Source organism: Protopterus annectens, chromosome 9.part0, assembly GCF_019279795.1.
Source record: "Protopterus annectens isolate FY-2018-M chromosome 9.part0, PAN1.0, whole genome shotgun sequence".
In the NCBI taxonomy this organism is placed as follows: Eukaryota; Metazoa; Chordata; order Ceratodontiformes; family Protopteridae; genus Protopterus; species Protopterus annectens.
The window spans coordinates 310,244,941-310,263,796 of NC_056743.1; the positions used below are offsets into that span (position 1 = coordinate 310,244,941).

The 18,856-nt window shown below is 36.5% G+C and overlaps 1 protein-coding gene across 4 annotated transcripts in view; it reads left to right on the forward strand.

The window, feature by feature from the left end:
• CHID1 (chitinase domain containing 1) overlaps nucleotides 1-18,856 on the forward strand; it is a 1,907,544-nt gene that overhangs the window by 262,151 nt on the left and 1,626,537 nt on the right. For all 4 annotated transcript variants that reach the window (XM_044082893.1, XM_044082892.1, XM_044082890.1 and 1 more), the window contains exon 7: nucleotides 798-859. In XM_044082893.1, coding sequence (XP_043938828.1) covers nucleotides 798-859 — 62 coding nt within the window. The remainder of the gene's footprint in view (nucleotides 1-797; nucleotides 860-18,856) is intronic.

An 18,856-nucleotide genomic window follows, 5' to 3' on the forward strand; every position in this document is an offset into this window, starting at 1 on the left:
CCTGAAGCAGTCTGAGGCCACTTTCGGGACTCTGGCTTTGACATTTGTGAAACACTGCCCTGATGTGGTAGTGCTTTGACAGATATAGTTCCACTTCTCACAGCTGTACAGTACATATTATTGCTTTGGAAAAAGACAGAGCCATTATCTTTGTAGTAGGACAACAACCGAACCATGCAAGGACCTTTAGAAATAGATGATCCATTCATCTGCTATTGTGCTGTGTACCCCACATAAATATGTTATATGTTTTACATGTAGTACATGATTCACTCATCTGCTATCATGCTGTGTACCCTGGACAAGTATATGTTATGTGGTGCATGTAGTACATGACCCACTCATCTGCTATCACGCTATGTACCCTAGACAAGTATGTGTTATGTGGTACATGTAGTACATGATCCACTCATCTGCTGTCTTGCTGTGTACCCTAGACAAGTATGTTATATGTGGTACATGTAGTACATGATCCCCTCATCTACTATTGCGCTATATACTCTAGGCAAGTATGTTATGTGTGTTGCATGTAGTACACGGTCCACTCATCTGCTATTGTGCTGTGTACCCTAGACAAGTATATGTGTTAACATGTACATGATCCACTCATCTACTGTTGTGTTGTGTACCCTAGACAAGCATGTCATATGTGTTATACATGCATGCAGGACAGACAGTGACATACTGCAGTAGTTTGCTGTTTTAACGCTAGGTCATTATTATTATTCTGTTTTTGTAAAATTGCTCTGTTCTAGTGCTTTATATATCCACTGTTTTTTTTTTTTTTTTTTTGTCAGGAAGAACATTTTGATGGTTATGTTTTTGAAGTCTGGAGCCAGCTTGGTGGTCACAAGAGAACGTAAGTTCAGATTATTGTTTCACCATTTATTTGAAGTAGAAGTGGAATATGCATTGATTTGGACTCTGCTGGGCTGTTTTTGCTTCGTCATCACTAAAGTTAGTACTATCATTTCAAGTAACTTATTTGAGCAAGGATAGCCTTAATGTGTAGCCATTCGTTCATTAGGGTAATAATGATATCACACGTTATCAGTAGGCATTTTATATTATCAGTAATAAACGTGATAACTAATGACCTGTCAAAGTTTGTCCAGAATTCCCACATGTTGTATAGATGTTGTCTTACTGCATACTTTGATCATTGCTAATGAAATGTGAATGTGTTGAGTCTTCCAGTTACCTTTGCTAATTTTCATGAATATAAGTGTACAGAAGTGTTAACAGTGGTATTAATTACACAACATCTCTTAAAACATTATTTACATTTGTTTGGTGAATGCGACCTTCCACAGGATATATAAGAGTTTCTACTGAGAGCCATTGTTAGCTGGAATGAGATGGTGTTGGTACTGGTGTTTTGTGTGCTCATGAGTCCCATTCATGTCTCACTTGTGTGGAGATTTTGTAGTAATTCACTTACTCGCCACTTGCATTTCTTGAAAGTGAAGTACCATTTACAGAATTATTTCCTTATTTAGAGGTTTTTTGTTCTTAGCTAAAATAAAAATAGTTTCACTGCTACAACTGAATAACTTCCTTGGTATAGAAGTTGGATCTTAATTATTTGTCATGCTAGAAGTTCAGGAATTTTGCATATTACTGTTCTGTACGCTTTGTTTGACAAAAACAGGCTGAAACAAATGATGTTTTCTGTTCAGCTTTTTGAAACAGTGCACTTACAGAATTATGTCCTCTAAGTCTTAAAAAATTGGAGAGGACAGACTAGTAGAGAAAATCATTCTAGAAAACACTATAGAAATAATCAGTTTGTGTCTTTTTATGAAACGCTTGCTTCTTGAAATGCTTTGCAGTGATTACTTGTTTTGCTTTTGGAATCAAAGTCCCTAAAGGAAAGGGAAATCATATAATTGCAATGGGCGCGATAATATAAATGGGTTTGAAGTTTGTAAAGTAACTGCTACAAATTTAAGTTAGTCAACAAACATGGCAAACTGTTATTCTTCTGTTCTTAAAATGGGAGATTATAAGCAATGTATTTTTTAAACAAAAAGCGTCTTTATTGAATTATCACTCATGACATAAGCAATCATACTTTTATATAAATGAAAAAAAAAACATTTTAACATTTTTTTCATTTGCAGACATTATATATCACATATAATCTTCTATACTACCATTGTCAAGTGAACATGACATAGCTCATTTAATTCCTGTCTTCCCTGTAAACGTCATTGCACACTAGTCTGAGAGTTGGAGATATTGACTTTTATTGATAAATACTTAAAATTAAATTGCAGTGGGCAGTTTTAATTGGTTTTCTAAGTTTTATAAAAATCTGATAATTCTGACTATAAAAGTTAATTGCTGAAATAATATAGCAATAACCCATGCCTGGGTGTGTGTAATGCTGGATTTACCCACGGTTGGTGTGGTTTGGTCATGAGGGCGAAGCCTGAGTGGCCAAACAAAGACAACCGTGGGTAAATCCAGCATTACCCACACCCAGAAGTAGGTTATTGCTATTATACAATGACATTATTTAAGAAAAAAATACTTTTCTTAAATAATGGCATCGTATAATGCCTCCTTGCTGCCCTTCCGCAGCTGTCTGGTATTCTGTGGCAGTTCTGATGTACTGCGCATGCATATGCTTATGCAGTACATCAGAGCTGTGGGCAGAAGCAATGGAGAAAGCAAGATCTCCGTTGCTTTTTACTAAGTGTCTCGCTATGTTAAAGGAGTTTAACATGGTGAGTGAGACAGCTTTAAAAAAAGCAATGAAGAAAGGAAGATCTCCGTTACTTTTTTTAAAGCTGTCTCGCTATGATAAACCCCTTTAACATAGCGAGACAGTGTCTAAAAAGCAATGGAGATCTTGAGTTCTCCATTGCTGTAAAAAAAGACTTGTATTAATGGAAAAAGTCCAGGCGACTGGACCTTTTTCCATTAGTATAGGTCTGATTTACAGCGTGCACGCCGACCAATCAGCGTGCACATTTTGGAATATTAATTGGGGGTCGTTGTATAATGCAAAGTATTGTATAGTGCTTGTACCATTTGTTGAGTCACTGTTATGGAATTACTAGTTGCTTTGTTAGTCTGGTAGTCTGTATTTGAAGAACAGTATCCTGTTATGGTATAAAAGAAAAAGATTAAAGGAATGACTTAATACATTGATGAAATGAAACAGTAAATGAAGCTTGAGATATACATCTGCTTCACTCAGATCTTTGTTGCCCATTCAGGATAGGAAGTTGTTTGGCTACTCCCTTTTTAACTAAACTGGCAACAATGTTATTGAAATGTTTTACATTTACTTTTTTTTTTTTTTTTTTAAGGTGAGGGGTTCTGTTTCACAATATCTTGTCAAGTGCTGCAAAGCATTTTCACATTAGTGTCATACTTAAAGGGGTTAACAGAGTCATTTTGTATCCATTTATGTACAGAATGCATTTGTAATAAATATGACAATCCATTAGAACAGATTAACTGCATCCATTTTTCATACAATTTACTCATTGAAATAGAAACGCATTCCATTCTATTTTTAGTAACACTAAAAGGCAACCAGTTTGCAGATGTTGTACTTCTCTAATGATTTTTCAGTGATGCTGAAATGCATACATTCTGGGCATAATTATTAATGGGTCTGCTTAAATATTTAGTCGCTAATGAATCACAAGCCTCTTTTAGAAAAAAAAAGTTTTAAATAGTGTTGGGAATGCACATTTTTATACTTGTATTAATTTTATATACTGTGTAAATACTTATTACATGATGAAAGGGCTTTGACTTTGGGATATCAAGTGTAATATAACTAACAAGTCGAAGACCTACCCTGCTCTTTGTCATGCACCTTTCTCTATCTACCAATCACACACAACTCCAGATACACAATCTCTTTAACTCTTCTCTTCCAAACCTACCAACACCCAATGACCCCACCTCCGGTCCAAGTTCCATCCACCACATAACATCTACAACTTTTTTTTATCTTTTCCTGTGCATTGACACCTAAAACGCTTGTAATAAACTGAACAAATAAACACCTTCCTTACAACCCACTCCCTTGATATCACAGCTGTCACTGAAACATGGCTAAGACAAACCAACCTCAATTTTCAGTACCTACTTCCCTCCTACAAATACCCCCAAAACATGAGACCTGGCAAAAGGGAAGGTGGGAGCACTATCATTGTTTTTTTAAAAAAATAAATAAATAAAAAACCCGTAAGTCATTGTTCAGGCAAATGCCTTTTCAGACACTGAACCCAGCTGGATCCTACTAAAACTTCTCTTCCTGAAAACCAGTCACCTTCTAATAACAGTTGTTTACCATACTTCTCCTCCATATCTGTTAACAGATTTAAATCCCTTTTTCTTACTTATCACCTCAGCTGCCCACAGCTGTAAATATATTATTATTATTATTCCAGGAATTTTTAACCTAAACTACCTATGTCCCCTAGAAATAACATTGCTGAATTCCTAGCCAATATCAACCTTATACAGCTAGGCAATAACACTAACCATCCAAAAATTCTAACCAACAACCACTCCCTCCTGGATCTGCTAATGACTAGCAGCCCTACCATTATCTTTACAATATCTGTTATTCCACCCTTATTCACTGTCCACTCCCCTTGTAATAACCTTCCAAATTATCCATCAGTCACCAAAACTGTCCTCACTCCAAACTAGTTACCTTCAGACCCAGATTCACCACTAATAAGAAAAACTGTTGTCTGGTACCCCATTACAAACTTACAGAACCCAAACTCAGCTGTCACAGCACTTACACATGTCATCCTTCAACTTCATGTCCCACTCACACAGCACCTTTCAAGTACAATAAAACCCTTGGCTAACCACTGAACTGAAAGCTGTGCTTATACTTAGGACAAGCAATCTTCACGGAGATAAACTCTCTCACCAGAAAATCATAATATGTTTACCTCTCTGTGCAATCTAGCGTATGAAGCCATGTGAAGGAACAACACCGACTATTTGCACAACTTGCTCTGCTAGGCAAATGCTTCTGGCAAGAAATAAGTATTCTTGCAAGCTAGACGTCTGTAGATCCTACCCCCCCCCCTTTACCATCCAGACTGCTCTCTTCACTGACCTTTACCACAGCTTTTGATGTTATTAACCCCCCCCCCCCGCTCCTTCATTCCATTCAGGAAATCAGAGTTGGCTCCAGAACTGCCGCAAGGTTTCAACATTTTTTAACAAATATATTTCAGAGTCAAAATCAGCTCATTCTTATCACCTCCAGTACCCCTTAGCAAAGCGGTGCCCCAGGGCTTCATACTCTCCTCACTTGTTTTTAATCTTTATTAACAAACTGCCCTCTGACCTCCCTAACCTTCCTGTAAGTCTTTACATACATTACATGGTTATCCTTCACATTCAGCTATTCAAACCCAGCTTCAAAAATTTGTCCACTCTACAGTCCATTAAACAAAAATGTGAGATTCACCATTGCGTCACCTCTCTAAAGCCAGATGTCTCATAGTCTTCTACAGAGTTGGGCTATTCCTACAGTCTCTTCTTTTCAGATTATTTCAGCCAGGTGCCTTCTCACCTCTTGCTGCCAAACTCCATAACAGTACCCCCTTAAACCTCTCCCAGTTAACTCTCTGACTCCAGAGCCTCCCAGACTAAGTTGCACTGCATTGACCACTCCTCCATTCTTGCACTCTGACTCTGGTAATCCCTCCCCATCACCTAAAAGAAATCTCCTCTTTCCCTGCTTTCAGAGCACAACTCAAAAGACACCTTCATCAAAACTCTGACAAGTGCTTTTCCGCTGGACATATTGTTCTCCTCACTCACATACATTACTTTTGCTTTGACTCTCTGTTCTCACCTGCTGCTTACCTCTCATATTTACTACTAAAATGAATCCACATTTGCTTTTCTGTTCTGTTCATAATATTTGCTCATTGTTTCAATTGTCTACATGACTGTCTCCCTTCAGTGATTACTCAGTTTTTGTGAATTTTTTCTGTTTGTTTATTTTTTCTGAATTTCTTCACCCAGGCTGTGCCTACATATGGTCTTCTCTATTAGTGTACTACCCTGGTTAACAAACTGAAGTAAAATAAGAACATAGTGGAGGTCTGCAGAAGGACGCTTTTTATCTTGTTTTAAACATAACAGTCAAGGCATCTGTCTTTAGGTGCTGGGGACTGGTTTTATAAATGAGTCTTACTACTGGTAGGGATGAGAGGAATAGGGAAGGTCGAATATTCATTGACCTGCTGTCTTTCCCAGGAGGTTGGAAAGATGGAAATAATCCTATAGCACGTCATCCAGTAGAAGACTGGGGCTTAGCAGATTACTGTTATAGTTGAGCAGGCTGGGGATGTGATGGGCTTTCAAGACAAGCATAAGAGCCTGCAGACTTTCTTATGTCTATTTCATGTCAGCATCACATAACAGGTTGAGATTCTGATCACATGCATTAAAGGTAACCTCTCATTGTCCTGGCCCATTGCCTTGGGTCCTTGCTCCCTTGCATATCTAGCTGCTCAGCTGATAATGTTACGTTTCCCTAGTTACTGAAAGGCCTACACAGAAGGGATAGATCATATTGATGTTGGTAGGAAACACCTGAATATGAAGTTGATTATGGAGGCATAAGCAGCTGATGGGTCTGAAGGTTTGTAGATGCTGTTTGGGAGCCTTGTACTGTGGGGTGTTATAAACAAAGAAAGCCTGTAGCTAGCCCCTAGGGAGCTACCTCTCCACTCTGGTGTTTCACATGCCCCATTTTTGTAACCCCCTCATCTGTATCACATTACTGTCCATTGGGGTAGTTTTTTATGGCCTAACTGCTCTATTTCTGTTTGTGTTTCGCTGTCTTTGACTTAAATCAGATTTTACTTAAATGTGCCATCCACTGTCATTACATTCCTCATGCCCCTTTTGCACAGAGTACTACTGTTCTTTTCTCATCCTAGCTACTCCGCATCACAGGACATTTAGGTAATAATCCTCTCTTTTCTTTATCTTTCTTCTTGTCACTTTTGCACCACTAGACCCTATCTTTCTTCATACCTGTTTTTTGCTAGAATCACAAATGGAAATGGCCTACCTGTTTTTAAGAGATTACCAAGGTTTTGCCTCAGTGCAAAAGTGAATTGTGTATGTAAGCAAAGTACAATGAAGGGATAAATTAGGGTCACATAAAAACTAATAGCCCATTATTAAGTTTGTGTCACCTTAACAGTCAGTAGGACTCTTGTTAATAATGCATATTCCAGAGGTTTCATCAGTTTATAGCCTGTATATTTTGATTATGTTCCTGATTCCAGTGTCAGTATAGAATTTTAGTGGCCTGCCACCCACATACGTATGTTCTGATTGCATTGCAGTATTATACTGTAAATGTATTTTGTGTGTATTTTACTGTTATGTATGTATGTTGGAGTTTTTCTTCCCCACCTCAGCTGAGAAAGGGTTTCAGCCTAACGTGGATATTAAGTAAGTAATTTTAAATGCATAAATAAATACTGCAGCTCCCATTTTTCCCCAGTTTTCATTGTTATTTTTTGGACTCCTTTCTCTATTGTATGCGTTTATTTATAGTCTTATTAACAAGTATATGTAGAAGTATATGTACTGTAAGTAAATATATCTGTATTTATAGACGCACACACACACACACACACACACACACACACACACACACACACACACACACACACACACACACACACACACACACACACACACATCGACAGATATGTAGATAAGAATGCCAGCAAAATAAATGTGGACTTAGCACTGTGAAACTCAACCCCACTTTGCCATCTGTATTTACCCCTTTATTCAGAAAGTAATGTTTATTTTTCAAGAGGAATTTGTTGTCATTAAGCAATTTTAAATGAGGACATTGGAGTGTGTATGTAATTATGTGGACCAGATAAAAGTGATTAATGATGTGAAATATGTTTGCAAAGATGGTGTTACTTGTTACTCAGAATATTATTTATGTTCTTTGGTGCTCTGGTAGCCTGTTTTGTATTGGTGAAACAAAAAGGAAATTTCATGTTAGATTGCAGAAGCAACTGAGGGACATTAAGAACTCTAGAGACAGCCCGGTTGCAGTACATTTTTAATGCTTTTATGGTGGCCACGGTGGTGCAGCAGTTAGCGTTGTCGCCTCACAGCAAGAGGTTCTCCAGTTCAATCCTCGGCTGGGGTGCCTTCTGTGCAGAGTCCTCCCTGTGGTTGCGTCGGTTTCCTCTGGGTGCCTTGGTTTCCTCCCATATCCCAAAGACATGCTGTAGGTGGATTGGACACTCTAAATTATCCCTAGGTGTGAGTGCGTGCATGTGTGTGCCTTCCGTGGAAGGTTGGGCACCGGGCTGGCAATTCGACAACTTAAAACTCTACTGCCAGTCATGAGCAGACAGGTGATCTGCTGTGGCAACCCCTAACCGGGAAAAGCTGAAAGAAGAAGAAGACTATTCCTCTGATACTAGCCACATGAATGCTAGCACTTTAGAGCATGTTTCTGTTTTCTATAACAACAAATGATACTTGCAGTATAAGGAAGCTATTTACATTCTGAGGTTTACCACTTTAAAACCTAAGGGTTTGAATGAAGAAATTAATTAGAACAGAATGATTGGTTAACAGATTTTTGATGTCTTGGTTTTAGTTTTATTTAACTATGATTTTAATTAGTGTGGATTCCTTGAAGGCTTGTGGCAAGGTGTTACAACAATGTGATATGTTACTAAGGTTCCTGCTTCATACAGAGTTCTGTAGTCTTAAAATTTTCACTAGTTTTTCTTGAGCTAGAATGTATAACTTCCTCTTCCAAAAACCCTTGCATTGTGGCTTTTTCTTTGTTTTCCCCTGCAAAAGTTAATTTTACAAGAAATTACCCATTGATTTACTTTTTCCTTCTGTCAGTGGTAGCATCTTGAGTGCTCTATTTCTTTTTGGGCTGCTGTTGCCCTGTCTTAGTGTGAGTGGAAACCACCTTATCGCTTTGTTTTACTTTTTTTATGTTGCTCTTCCTCTGCAAAATTTGTCTTCAGTTGTACTCCTTTGCATAGTAACACATACCTGTCTTTACCTGATGTTTGTCTTAAATGCTAACATAAATTAGTTCAGAGCTTTGCAATTTTCTGGCTGTCTCTTTTAGTTCTCACTTTGGTTCTGAGGGTGCTCTCTTAAATACCTTTCTTCTTCTCTGTTTCTGTGTTAATACGTCTTGTAAGTCTTTTTGCAGACTTTTGTATTGTACTAATTGTTACTTCAGTGTTTTGTATCAGTTTACATTCTTTTATTGTTCTGGGTTTCTATTGTTGTGTCATTGGGGCAGGTTGCAAATAACAATCCTTTTTGTTGTCTAACCACAACCAAATTACACCCTCATTTTATAGTGTCTATGCCAGATCTTTTTTTTTTGCCGATTTTGATTCTGGACCACTATATGAGTGTCTCTGATATGCTCGTCTCCTCATTGTTTTACCGAATGGCTCCCCCAAGGTGTTGCTTTTTACCTCTTTCTCGTTAAGTGTATCAGCCTGCCACATTGCATTGTAACGCCCATGCACTGGCCCAGCAATCAGGGAGCCTCCATCCTCACCACTAACACCAGTGAGGGGTGTCCACATTGGGAAGGATAACAAATGCACAGTAAAGTACAATTTCCCTTAAGAGCACACAGAAATCACAGTCAGTCTGGGGCTGGTTTCTCCCTTTCTCTCCAGATCCCCAATAAGACTCCTCACTGGTGCAGCTATAGGGTCCAGATCTTAGCCTAGTGGTCAAGCAAAAAACCTCCAGCACCCTCTCTGTCCAGCCAGTACTTCATGTTCCTGCCCAAGTAGCTGACACATGCACACTTTGAGATAAGAGTTATATACAACCGCAAAGACACTCCAGGGGAAGGCTGGCACAGGTTCTCCAGCTATGCCCCTTCCTGCCAGTCTATAAGGTAGTACTGGGTCTATATTAGAACATCGACTTTTTAAAACGTCGAATGTTCTAATATCGACCCCTATTCAGTGAATGCTGACAACACTGAACATGCAGAAAAACTAATTTTTTCCAAGGGAAAAAAATTAGCTGTTCCAGCACACATACAACACAAACACACCAAACAAACAGCAATCCACACACATACACCTAAAATCCTACATCTAACCCTACCCTAAACTGTACACACACCACTAGCTATCCACTTACCTTAACCCAAACCCTAACATTAAGGTCCATCACTATCGCACACTCACCTCACCCGTGCCCTAACCCTAACTCACCTACTCCACTCTAACCCTCACGTCCACACAATCACACATTTACCTGACCCACGCCCTAACCCTAACTCACCTACCCCATACCCTAACCCTCACGTCTGCACAATCGCACACTTACCTGATCCCGACCCGTAACTTTCCACCACAGTGCTGAACATAGCGAAACCACAGGAACGGCCAACCAAATTCCTTCCCTAGCAAGAAATTTGGTGTTCTGCAGCTTCGCTATTTTCAGCGTTCGCTGAATAGGGGTCGATATTAGAACATTCGAAGTTGTGAAACTTCTATGTTCTAATATAGACCCGGTAATACCAGCTGCCACCAGCCACTAATATCAGCTACTAAAAAGGCCCTTATCAAAGGGTGTCCAATTATTACTGTGCAATATTATTAACCAAATAGTAAGTGTGACCCAGGGCTAAAGCTGTTGGAGTGAATTGGACAGTATAACTATATATGTGCAATGTACTCTAGAGCTTAAATTGTGCCTACACAAAACAGCCACAGTTGAAAAGTTTAGAAATATTTAATAATAAATAATAAAAACACAAGACAATACTTTACTACATAGTGCTAGTCAACAGTTCAGAGATCACAGGAAAATATTTAAAATAATACAGTAGAACAGCTCTAACATCAATACAGAAAATGGCTAGACTAAACTTACTATTTTCCATCTATAATCTAAGAGCAATCACAGGTCTAAATAAACTTACATACAGAGCAAAAGCAGAATACTGGTGAGTTGTTGTCAGCTTTAGACAAAATCCAAAATGCTCTCTCTCTGTTTCTGAGAACGTCCTTTAAATTCATAATACATCCTGCTTGACTGATTTTAGATTACATCATTCTTAACAATTCTCTGGTTTCTCAGGCTAACAGAAACTCTACATTAACATTTCTTAGTACGCTTGCATCTGGTCAGGAAACCACAGTAATTAAAGACATTATATATGTAAAATCTAACAATTAACTCTGGTCTCCAAACACTAAAAATAATCTGCTGGTTCAGACACCATGGCTCCAAGTTTGAGATCAAACAGTCATACATGGCTTGACTTATCAGCTTTCTTCCAGCAGAGTGCACTGTTACATTTTTGACATTCAGCATTTAACACCATTTTCTTCCATTTAAGAGAACAAGCCTGTGGCTCATATTAATATTTACCAATGACAGAATTATCTACAAAATTCTATCTAGCTAGGCTGGCAGCCTTCACATATCTTCACATGTGTGTATGGATTTTTCTTCCTTACATGTTTCCATAGTGATTTAAAATGAGGAAGATAGTTTTCTAACTACATCAAGAGTCAAATCAGGGGCTACAGCAAAGGATATAACAGCTTTTCTAGAAGTGTTTCCATTTTTACATGTGTGAGGATATATTGTTTTCTATCACTATAAATGCATATTACATATGTATTTTGGTTGTTATTAATCCTGTGCTTGTATACTAAGTCAAGCAGGACTTGAGCTTCTCTGATTTTTAGAAAATACAGTACTTTTCACTATTTTAATTGTAACACATTGACAGTGCTAACTAACTTATTCTAGCTGTAGTGTAGTCAAGCTCCACAGGAACATTGTCATTTGTAGCATACATTTTAAGTTTTCACTGGCATTCTCTTCAGTGTCAATAGTATGGAACTTAGAAATGTTACCTGTCTTTTCAAACCTGAAATACATTTAACCCATTACTTGCTACTTTTTGCTTCCTAGAAGATCACAATTTCTTATTGCAGCATTAGGCTTTGAATCAGGCAATTCAGATTTAAAAAATGTATCCCTGACTAATAAGCATTCTACTAAAACTGTTTGCTAATCAGAGTGTGATGTTATGAGGTAGTATCATCTGTGCCAGGGAGAGTAGGGCACTACATGTGTACATATGCCAGCAACGCTAGCTGGAGTTTTGTAAAGAAGTTTGTTATTTGACTAGTACACTGATTTGGACAGATGTTTGTGTTTAAAATATAATTGTAAAGTTACTTGTGTAAAAATATATCGGCAGTAGATCCTGCTGGACAGAAATAATGTATGCATGTATTATATTAGGTTGTATTTTTGTAACTGATCAAATGTGTTTGTTTAGCAGAGAACCCTGGAAGGGTAGAAAGTTTGAAATTGTGTTATAGCTTTCAGATGCTGCCACAGATCTTAGCAAAGCTCTATGTGTATATTGTAACAACAGATTCAGAGTCAGGTGACCAGAGGTGAAGTCATCCTCAAGCCAGCATCTGGTTACTTTGGAATCTGAGAGGAAAGATTTCTGACAGGATATACATCACACATCTACACAGATGAAGAGAGACATCATCTGGCTTTTGCTGTGGTAAGACACTCAGCATACTCCAGCTAGCCTTACTTTAGTAAGTAGTCAGGGAACAGTCATTCTTTAGTCAGTCAGTGACATTTAGTGAGAATAGTTTAGTATTGTTTTCTGCATCTGAGAGAAACTATCCAATTATGTTATTTTTTTATCTCAGTTGTAGTTGAAACACTCTTGTTTATATTCAGTATTCTCCTGTTTTCTGTTTTATTATTTATCATTAAATATTTTTCAATACATTTCATTGTGGCTGGCCCTTTAGAGAATACTTTTAACATCTTGAGAGTACTTATGCTTGTTTTAGTGACACTGTGGCCTCCCATGAAAGCCTTGCTGCTTTGGTCACACCCTACCATTTGTATTCATATTAATTTTACAGAGTATAATTGGGGTCCCCTTTGTTAAGGGCCTTGGGATAGCTGACTGATAGTGTGATTACCTCAGAGTCTGGGCAGAAAGGGGTACAGCTAGTAAATCTGTGCCAGCTTTTCTCAGATGTGTATATGTGTGTTTGTGAAATTCAGATATCCAAGTGTGTATGTCAGCTACTGGGAAAAGGGATACAGAGCTTCATAGTGGTAAGTGTGAAGTTTTGTGCATGTCTAGAGAGAGAAAGAGAGTCCAACCCTAGGTCCAGAGCATGCCCTTTGTGTGCATTTAAGGGAAATTGTGCTTGGTGCAGGGAGCTGTATCTGAAAATACTGTGTGAATACATCTTTGCTCTTAGTGACTGTCCCTCACTGGAGTCAATGGTGAGGATCGAGTTTCCTTGATTGCTGGCCTGGAGTAGGGACCCATTAGGGTTCTTGGAATCACTTGCAATACCCATTTTCTTATATTGCTGGGCAAGGGTGTTTTAAATCTGTGTACAATTAAATTTTGTTACATTTTTAGGTTCTAGCCATAGCTTTAATACCTGTATCTGTGCTCTTACCAGTTTGTCAGTATTAAAATCCTAGTTATAACATTTTGCAGATTGTACTTCAGAGGTTGTTCCCATTCCATGGCAAATTACGTTTTAGCTTACTTAATCATTTCATTTCATGTCCATATACATATTTAGCTCATTGCAATTTCTGTAGGGTTGCATAACACACACAAGTTACCAGGTATGATTCCGGGTCATCTTTCTTGTTTATTTTTTCATGGAAGGAGCACCTGTAGAGTTAGTATCTATGTTGCCAGTACAATTAACTGTTGCTGCATTTGCATCACTTTTTTGGTCAGCCTCCATGTTAGACACAACAAACATTTTCAACAGTCCTCTTTATTTGGGTCACTAGGAAACATATCAGGAGTTAGCAGTGAGCAAATGCAAAAATACAACAGCACAAGCATCAGTGGTTAACTGTCCTGGAAATGGTGTCCAGGTTTATGCACTTGGCAACACTGACATTTTCAAGAATGTTTTAAAGCAATCGTTTGCCACTTGAGATTACACAGAAAACCAGTTTAAGTAGAAATAACACTAGAGATTGTATTTACTGTAGAAACACAAGATTCTTCAATATTCTATGTGAATATACTGAAAATAATTTAAACAAGATATTGTCGACAGCAAAAATATTAGCAGAAAATATCTAATCTCAAAATTATTTAAACACATAATATCAACATAATCTAACCACATTCCAAACCATTGTTTTTGCAGGATGACAACCCCCCTGCCCCCGCTAATTGAATACACCAACACTGAGGTCACACAACAGTCTGGAAATGCATAAATCCTTCCCTAGTAATAACTTTGATTTTGCTGATATTGTTGAGTTTACATAGTTTTCGGTCAATATTTTTGCTGTTGACATTATGATGTTTAGATTATTTTAAGTACAACATATATACAAATATTTATATCTATCTGTCTGTTTATCTACAGATAGATATAGGTAGCTAGATGTGAAGAGAACATTATATATGGCAAATAGGTTGTTCACAGAGAATTCTAGGTCGTAGGGCTCATCCAGGCCCAGTTGTGACTCAGTACTTGCAGGTACCTCCTCTAGTTATACCCCTCCAATAAGAGTTGACTGGACTGCCATACTGCATACCTCCAGCATTCCTAGCATCTACAGTTGTGCTCCTGCAAACAGAGGAGGATTTAACTTCCTGCTGAGCTGTTTGCAAACAACCTCCTTGTATACAGCAGTGATAGGCAGTTAGTGCCTCATTAGCCAACTACTATAGTGATTTTTCTGACTACAGCTCTGAACATTTCCCATACAAACATGTTATTTGTCATCATGCAAAGGCACACTACACATTTTGCAAACTCGGCATATTATAGTTAGTACTCTTCAGACTTGAAGAGTGAGTTTATAAGACATTAGTTGGCTGAATGTATTGAATGGACAATTAAGAAATTAACACTGTTTGTTCTTTACTTGATAAAGTGTTAGTCAGTATTTATTTCTGCATGACAAACAGTATTTTAAGCAGACCAAAGGTTTGTCAATTTCTGCCACAATGACCCAGCTCTTGCTAACTTTGTGCATTGTTATTGGGAAGATGCATTTTATACAGTCAGCCCTGTTTCAAAATGCAAAATGTTACCAGTATTTAATCAGAAGACATTATGTGTAACAGTTCATTTATTTATTTAGGAATACAAAGAGATGTACCCACATCTGGGCTTTAAATTCAAAGATATCTGATTCTATTGATTATATCGGTATATAAATTATTTTTAATAAAACTGACCAGAAATTTGACTGAGGTTTTTAGTAATAATTTGTGAATACTTACCTGCATCTTGCTAGTACTTGTATGGCATAAGTAATCACCTGAAAATCATTAAAGGCAGCTTCATTAGAGAACTGATCATTAGAATATCTAGTCTCTCATCTAAAGATGAAGGAATTACAACTCATGCATTAGTTATAGGTCATGGTTATAATACAATTTATTGGAAAACTTACTGATGATATCATTGTACACTGAATAGAAAAAGCTGTCTACTGTTTAGAGCAATTTGGGAAGAGTAGCTTCTGTAAAGGCTTTTGATTCTAGTTATTATTCTTATTTTTTGTGTAACTAATTTGGTTGGCAGTAGTAACCCAAAGAAATGGTGCAGAATAATGGAAACTTTTCTTGGGCAATGAACAGCATGGCTCTTTTTTGAGAATTAAAAATTTGACTTACCTAATGCCTCTGCATGGGTCTCGGGGGTATTACTCATGTTTCATGTGTACTGTTTGAAGGTTGCCTGATACAAGACCTTCACTTAAGTTGCAACATATTGGTGCCAGTCAACATTATACATGCATGTTGGCTATCATGATATATTTGACTAGTTTTTTTTTTTACAGCACATATTCTGTTGATAAGACTATCAGGAAATGAGCACACGAGGATTCATGAACATCAGTGTACTGTTAAACAAAGGACTGTTTTCTTCATTTAAGTATAGCTGCACCTTTTCTAGCTTCCAGAAAGTTGTCCTTTTAATGGCAGATCATGTGGTATCAGAGTTGGGGGGAGGACCTTAACAGCACAGTGGAAACTAAAGGGCCCTAGTGGCAAGCCGAATTTATAAAATGACCACCTCCCTGGCTTGAATGAGCATTTGATTATTAAATGCTTGCTCAAAGATTTTGAAGTAAATTTTTTGCCATCTTTCACTTACTTATGATAAGCTTTCAGTAAGGTTCTAAATACTTAAGGTAATTTTTAAATTATGTTTTATGCATGAACCTAAGAGAATACACTTAAGTAAATTGCTTTGCAGTTCTACAGGTAGCAAATATTTGAGGCACTTGGCAATTATGATGTAGCACCTTTTTTATCTTACTTGTGGTAAACTTTTATTTGTACTTCTCAAACATGCAAAATTGATTTGAATTTATTTAAATGCATGTTTTGACTGATTTTTAACCTGACAAAGTTGTGTATGAAAGTGAGATTAAAGGACTGTATTATTTAAATTGCTTTATCCAGATTTTCATGAGTTTTTGTCATTAAGTTCATGGCAATGTTTTTACAATTCTGCAAATAAAATTCTGCATTTAGAAATCTGTCAGATGGATTATCTGTCTGCAGTTCTGTTTGTAGAGCTCTGTGTTTTGAATTCTCTCAACAGGTTTTAAGCCATACAATTTTATTTGTATAAGTTTATGCTTGCATGGAATAGCACAGTAAGCGCTGTAAGTACTGTATAGAGCACTGAGGATATAATTTGACAGAATGCTAAACAAAACTCTACATGTAATTCTACAGCAAGAATTCTACAGGTAGAATTTTAAATACAGTTGTTTATAGACAGAATTTTGAACACAGTATTCTGCTAGTTGAATTTTACACACACAATTCTAAATCTAGAATTTTACAGACAGAATTTTAAACTTCAAATTTTGCAAATAGAATTTAAATACAGAATTCTGAATGCAAGATTCTAGAGAAAGTATTTTGAACACAGAATTTGACAAATATTCTGGATACAAAATCCTAGATATATAATTGTACACAAAGAATTCAAAGTATATGGTTCTTTAGACAGACATATTTTACAGCTCAAATTCTAAGGACAGAATTCTACAGATATAATTTGAAACAGAATTCTACAAATGTAATTCTCAACATAGAATATAGTGGGTAGAAATCTAAGCATAGAATTCTGTAGAAAGAATGTCAGGCATAGAATTCTAAAGATAGAATTTCATATATAAAATTCTGTATAATATTTTCAAATGCTGGATTATGTAGTGAGAATTATGTAGCAGAAACTACAGACAGACATATTGTGCAGTTCTATAAACAGAAATTTTCAAAAAATTCTACAAGAGCTCTAATAAATATTTTTTTCAGATTTAATTAAAAACAAAGAACTTTAGAGAGAGAATTCTACAGAAAGAATGCTAAACACAATTCTCTGTGTAGAATTTTGCATGTAGTTGTCTATACATAGAATTTGAGACAGAATTTAGAGTACTGAATTCTACATATATAATTCTAAACACAGAATTCAACAGATGGAATTCTTCAAACAGAAGTCTAAAGAAAGAATGCTACAGTTCGACTTCTAAACAGTTCTCCATATAAAAATCATCAGATATAATTTAAAAAACTGAACTCTAAAAATAGAATTCTAAGCACAGGATTGTACAATAAGAATTCTACAGATACATTTCTAAGAACAAATGTTTGCAATCAAAATTTTAAGCATAAATCTTGACAGATGGAATTCAAAATGATGAATTCTACATGCATATTTCTAAGAATGGAATTCTACAGATAGAATTTTAAAGTGATGATTTTATAGAAAGTATGTACAGATAGAATTCTAAGCGCATAAATCTACATGCTGAATTCTGCAAATAGAATTTTAAACTCAAGTTTTACAGATAGAAATCTAGGCAGAATTCTTTGTGGATAATTAAAATCACATAATTCTATAGAAAGTTTTCTAAATACAGAATTATTAGGATGGAACTGCACATATATAAATATCTAGGGAGAACTCACACACAACATTCTGTAGATAGAAACATAGAAAGTGACAAATAAGATTGTAAGCACAGTATAATACAGATACAATTCTATGGATAATTCAGTATAGGTTAAAATCTAAACATAGAATTTTTTTCACAGAATTGTTGACAGCATTCTGCAAATAATTTCATAGACAAAATTCCACAGATGGAATTCTAAGCATAGAATTGTAGAAATAGATTTCAAATCACAGAATTTTAAATGCATAAGTCTACAGAAATATTTCTAATCAGAAAATTCTGCAGATATTCTAAATAGTGAATTCTATACACAGCACACTAAGGGCACGATTCTTCAGCTACAAGTCTATCCATAGAATTGTACAAATATAGAATTATGTAGAATTTCAAATGCAGAGTTCTAAACACAGAATTGTACACACACAATTCAGCAAGATTCTCGATACAGATAGAATTCTAACCACATCTTTTTACAGGGGCAATTATACAACAGTATTAAAACCACTGATTTCTACTAGTAAAAGTGTAAACACAGAATGCAACAGATATTATTCTACCTGCAGTGTTATTTTTATAGAATTCAAACACAGAAATCTATAGATAAAATTCAAAATGAATCCTGCAGATGGGATTGTGAGAACTGCGTTCTACAAACATAACTATATTGATAGAATTGTAGCTGGAATTCTACAGATATTTTTCTAATTAATGAATTCTAAATGCAGATTTCTACAGGAATAAAAATGCAGAAATCTAGTGGATAGAATTCAACAGATTTGATTCCAAACAGATTTCTGCAGATACAGTTCTGCAG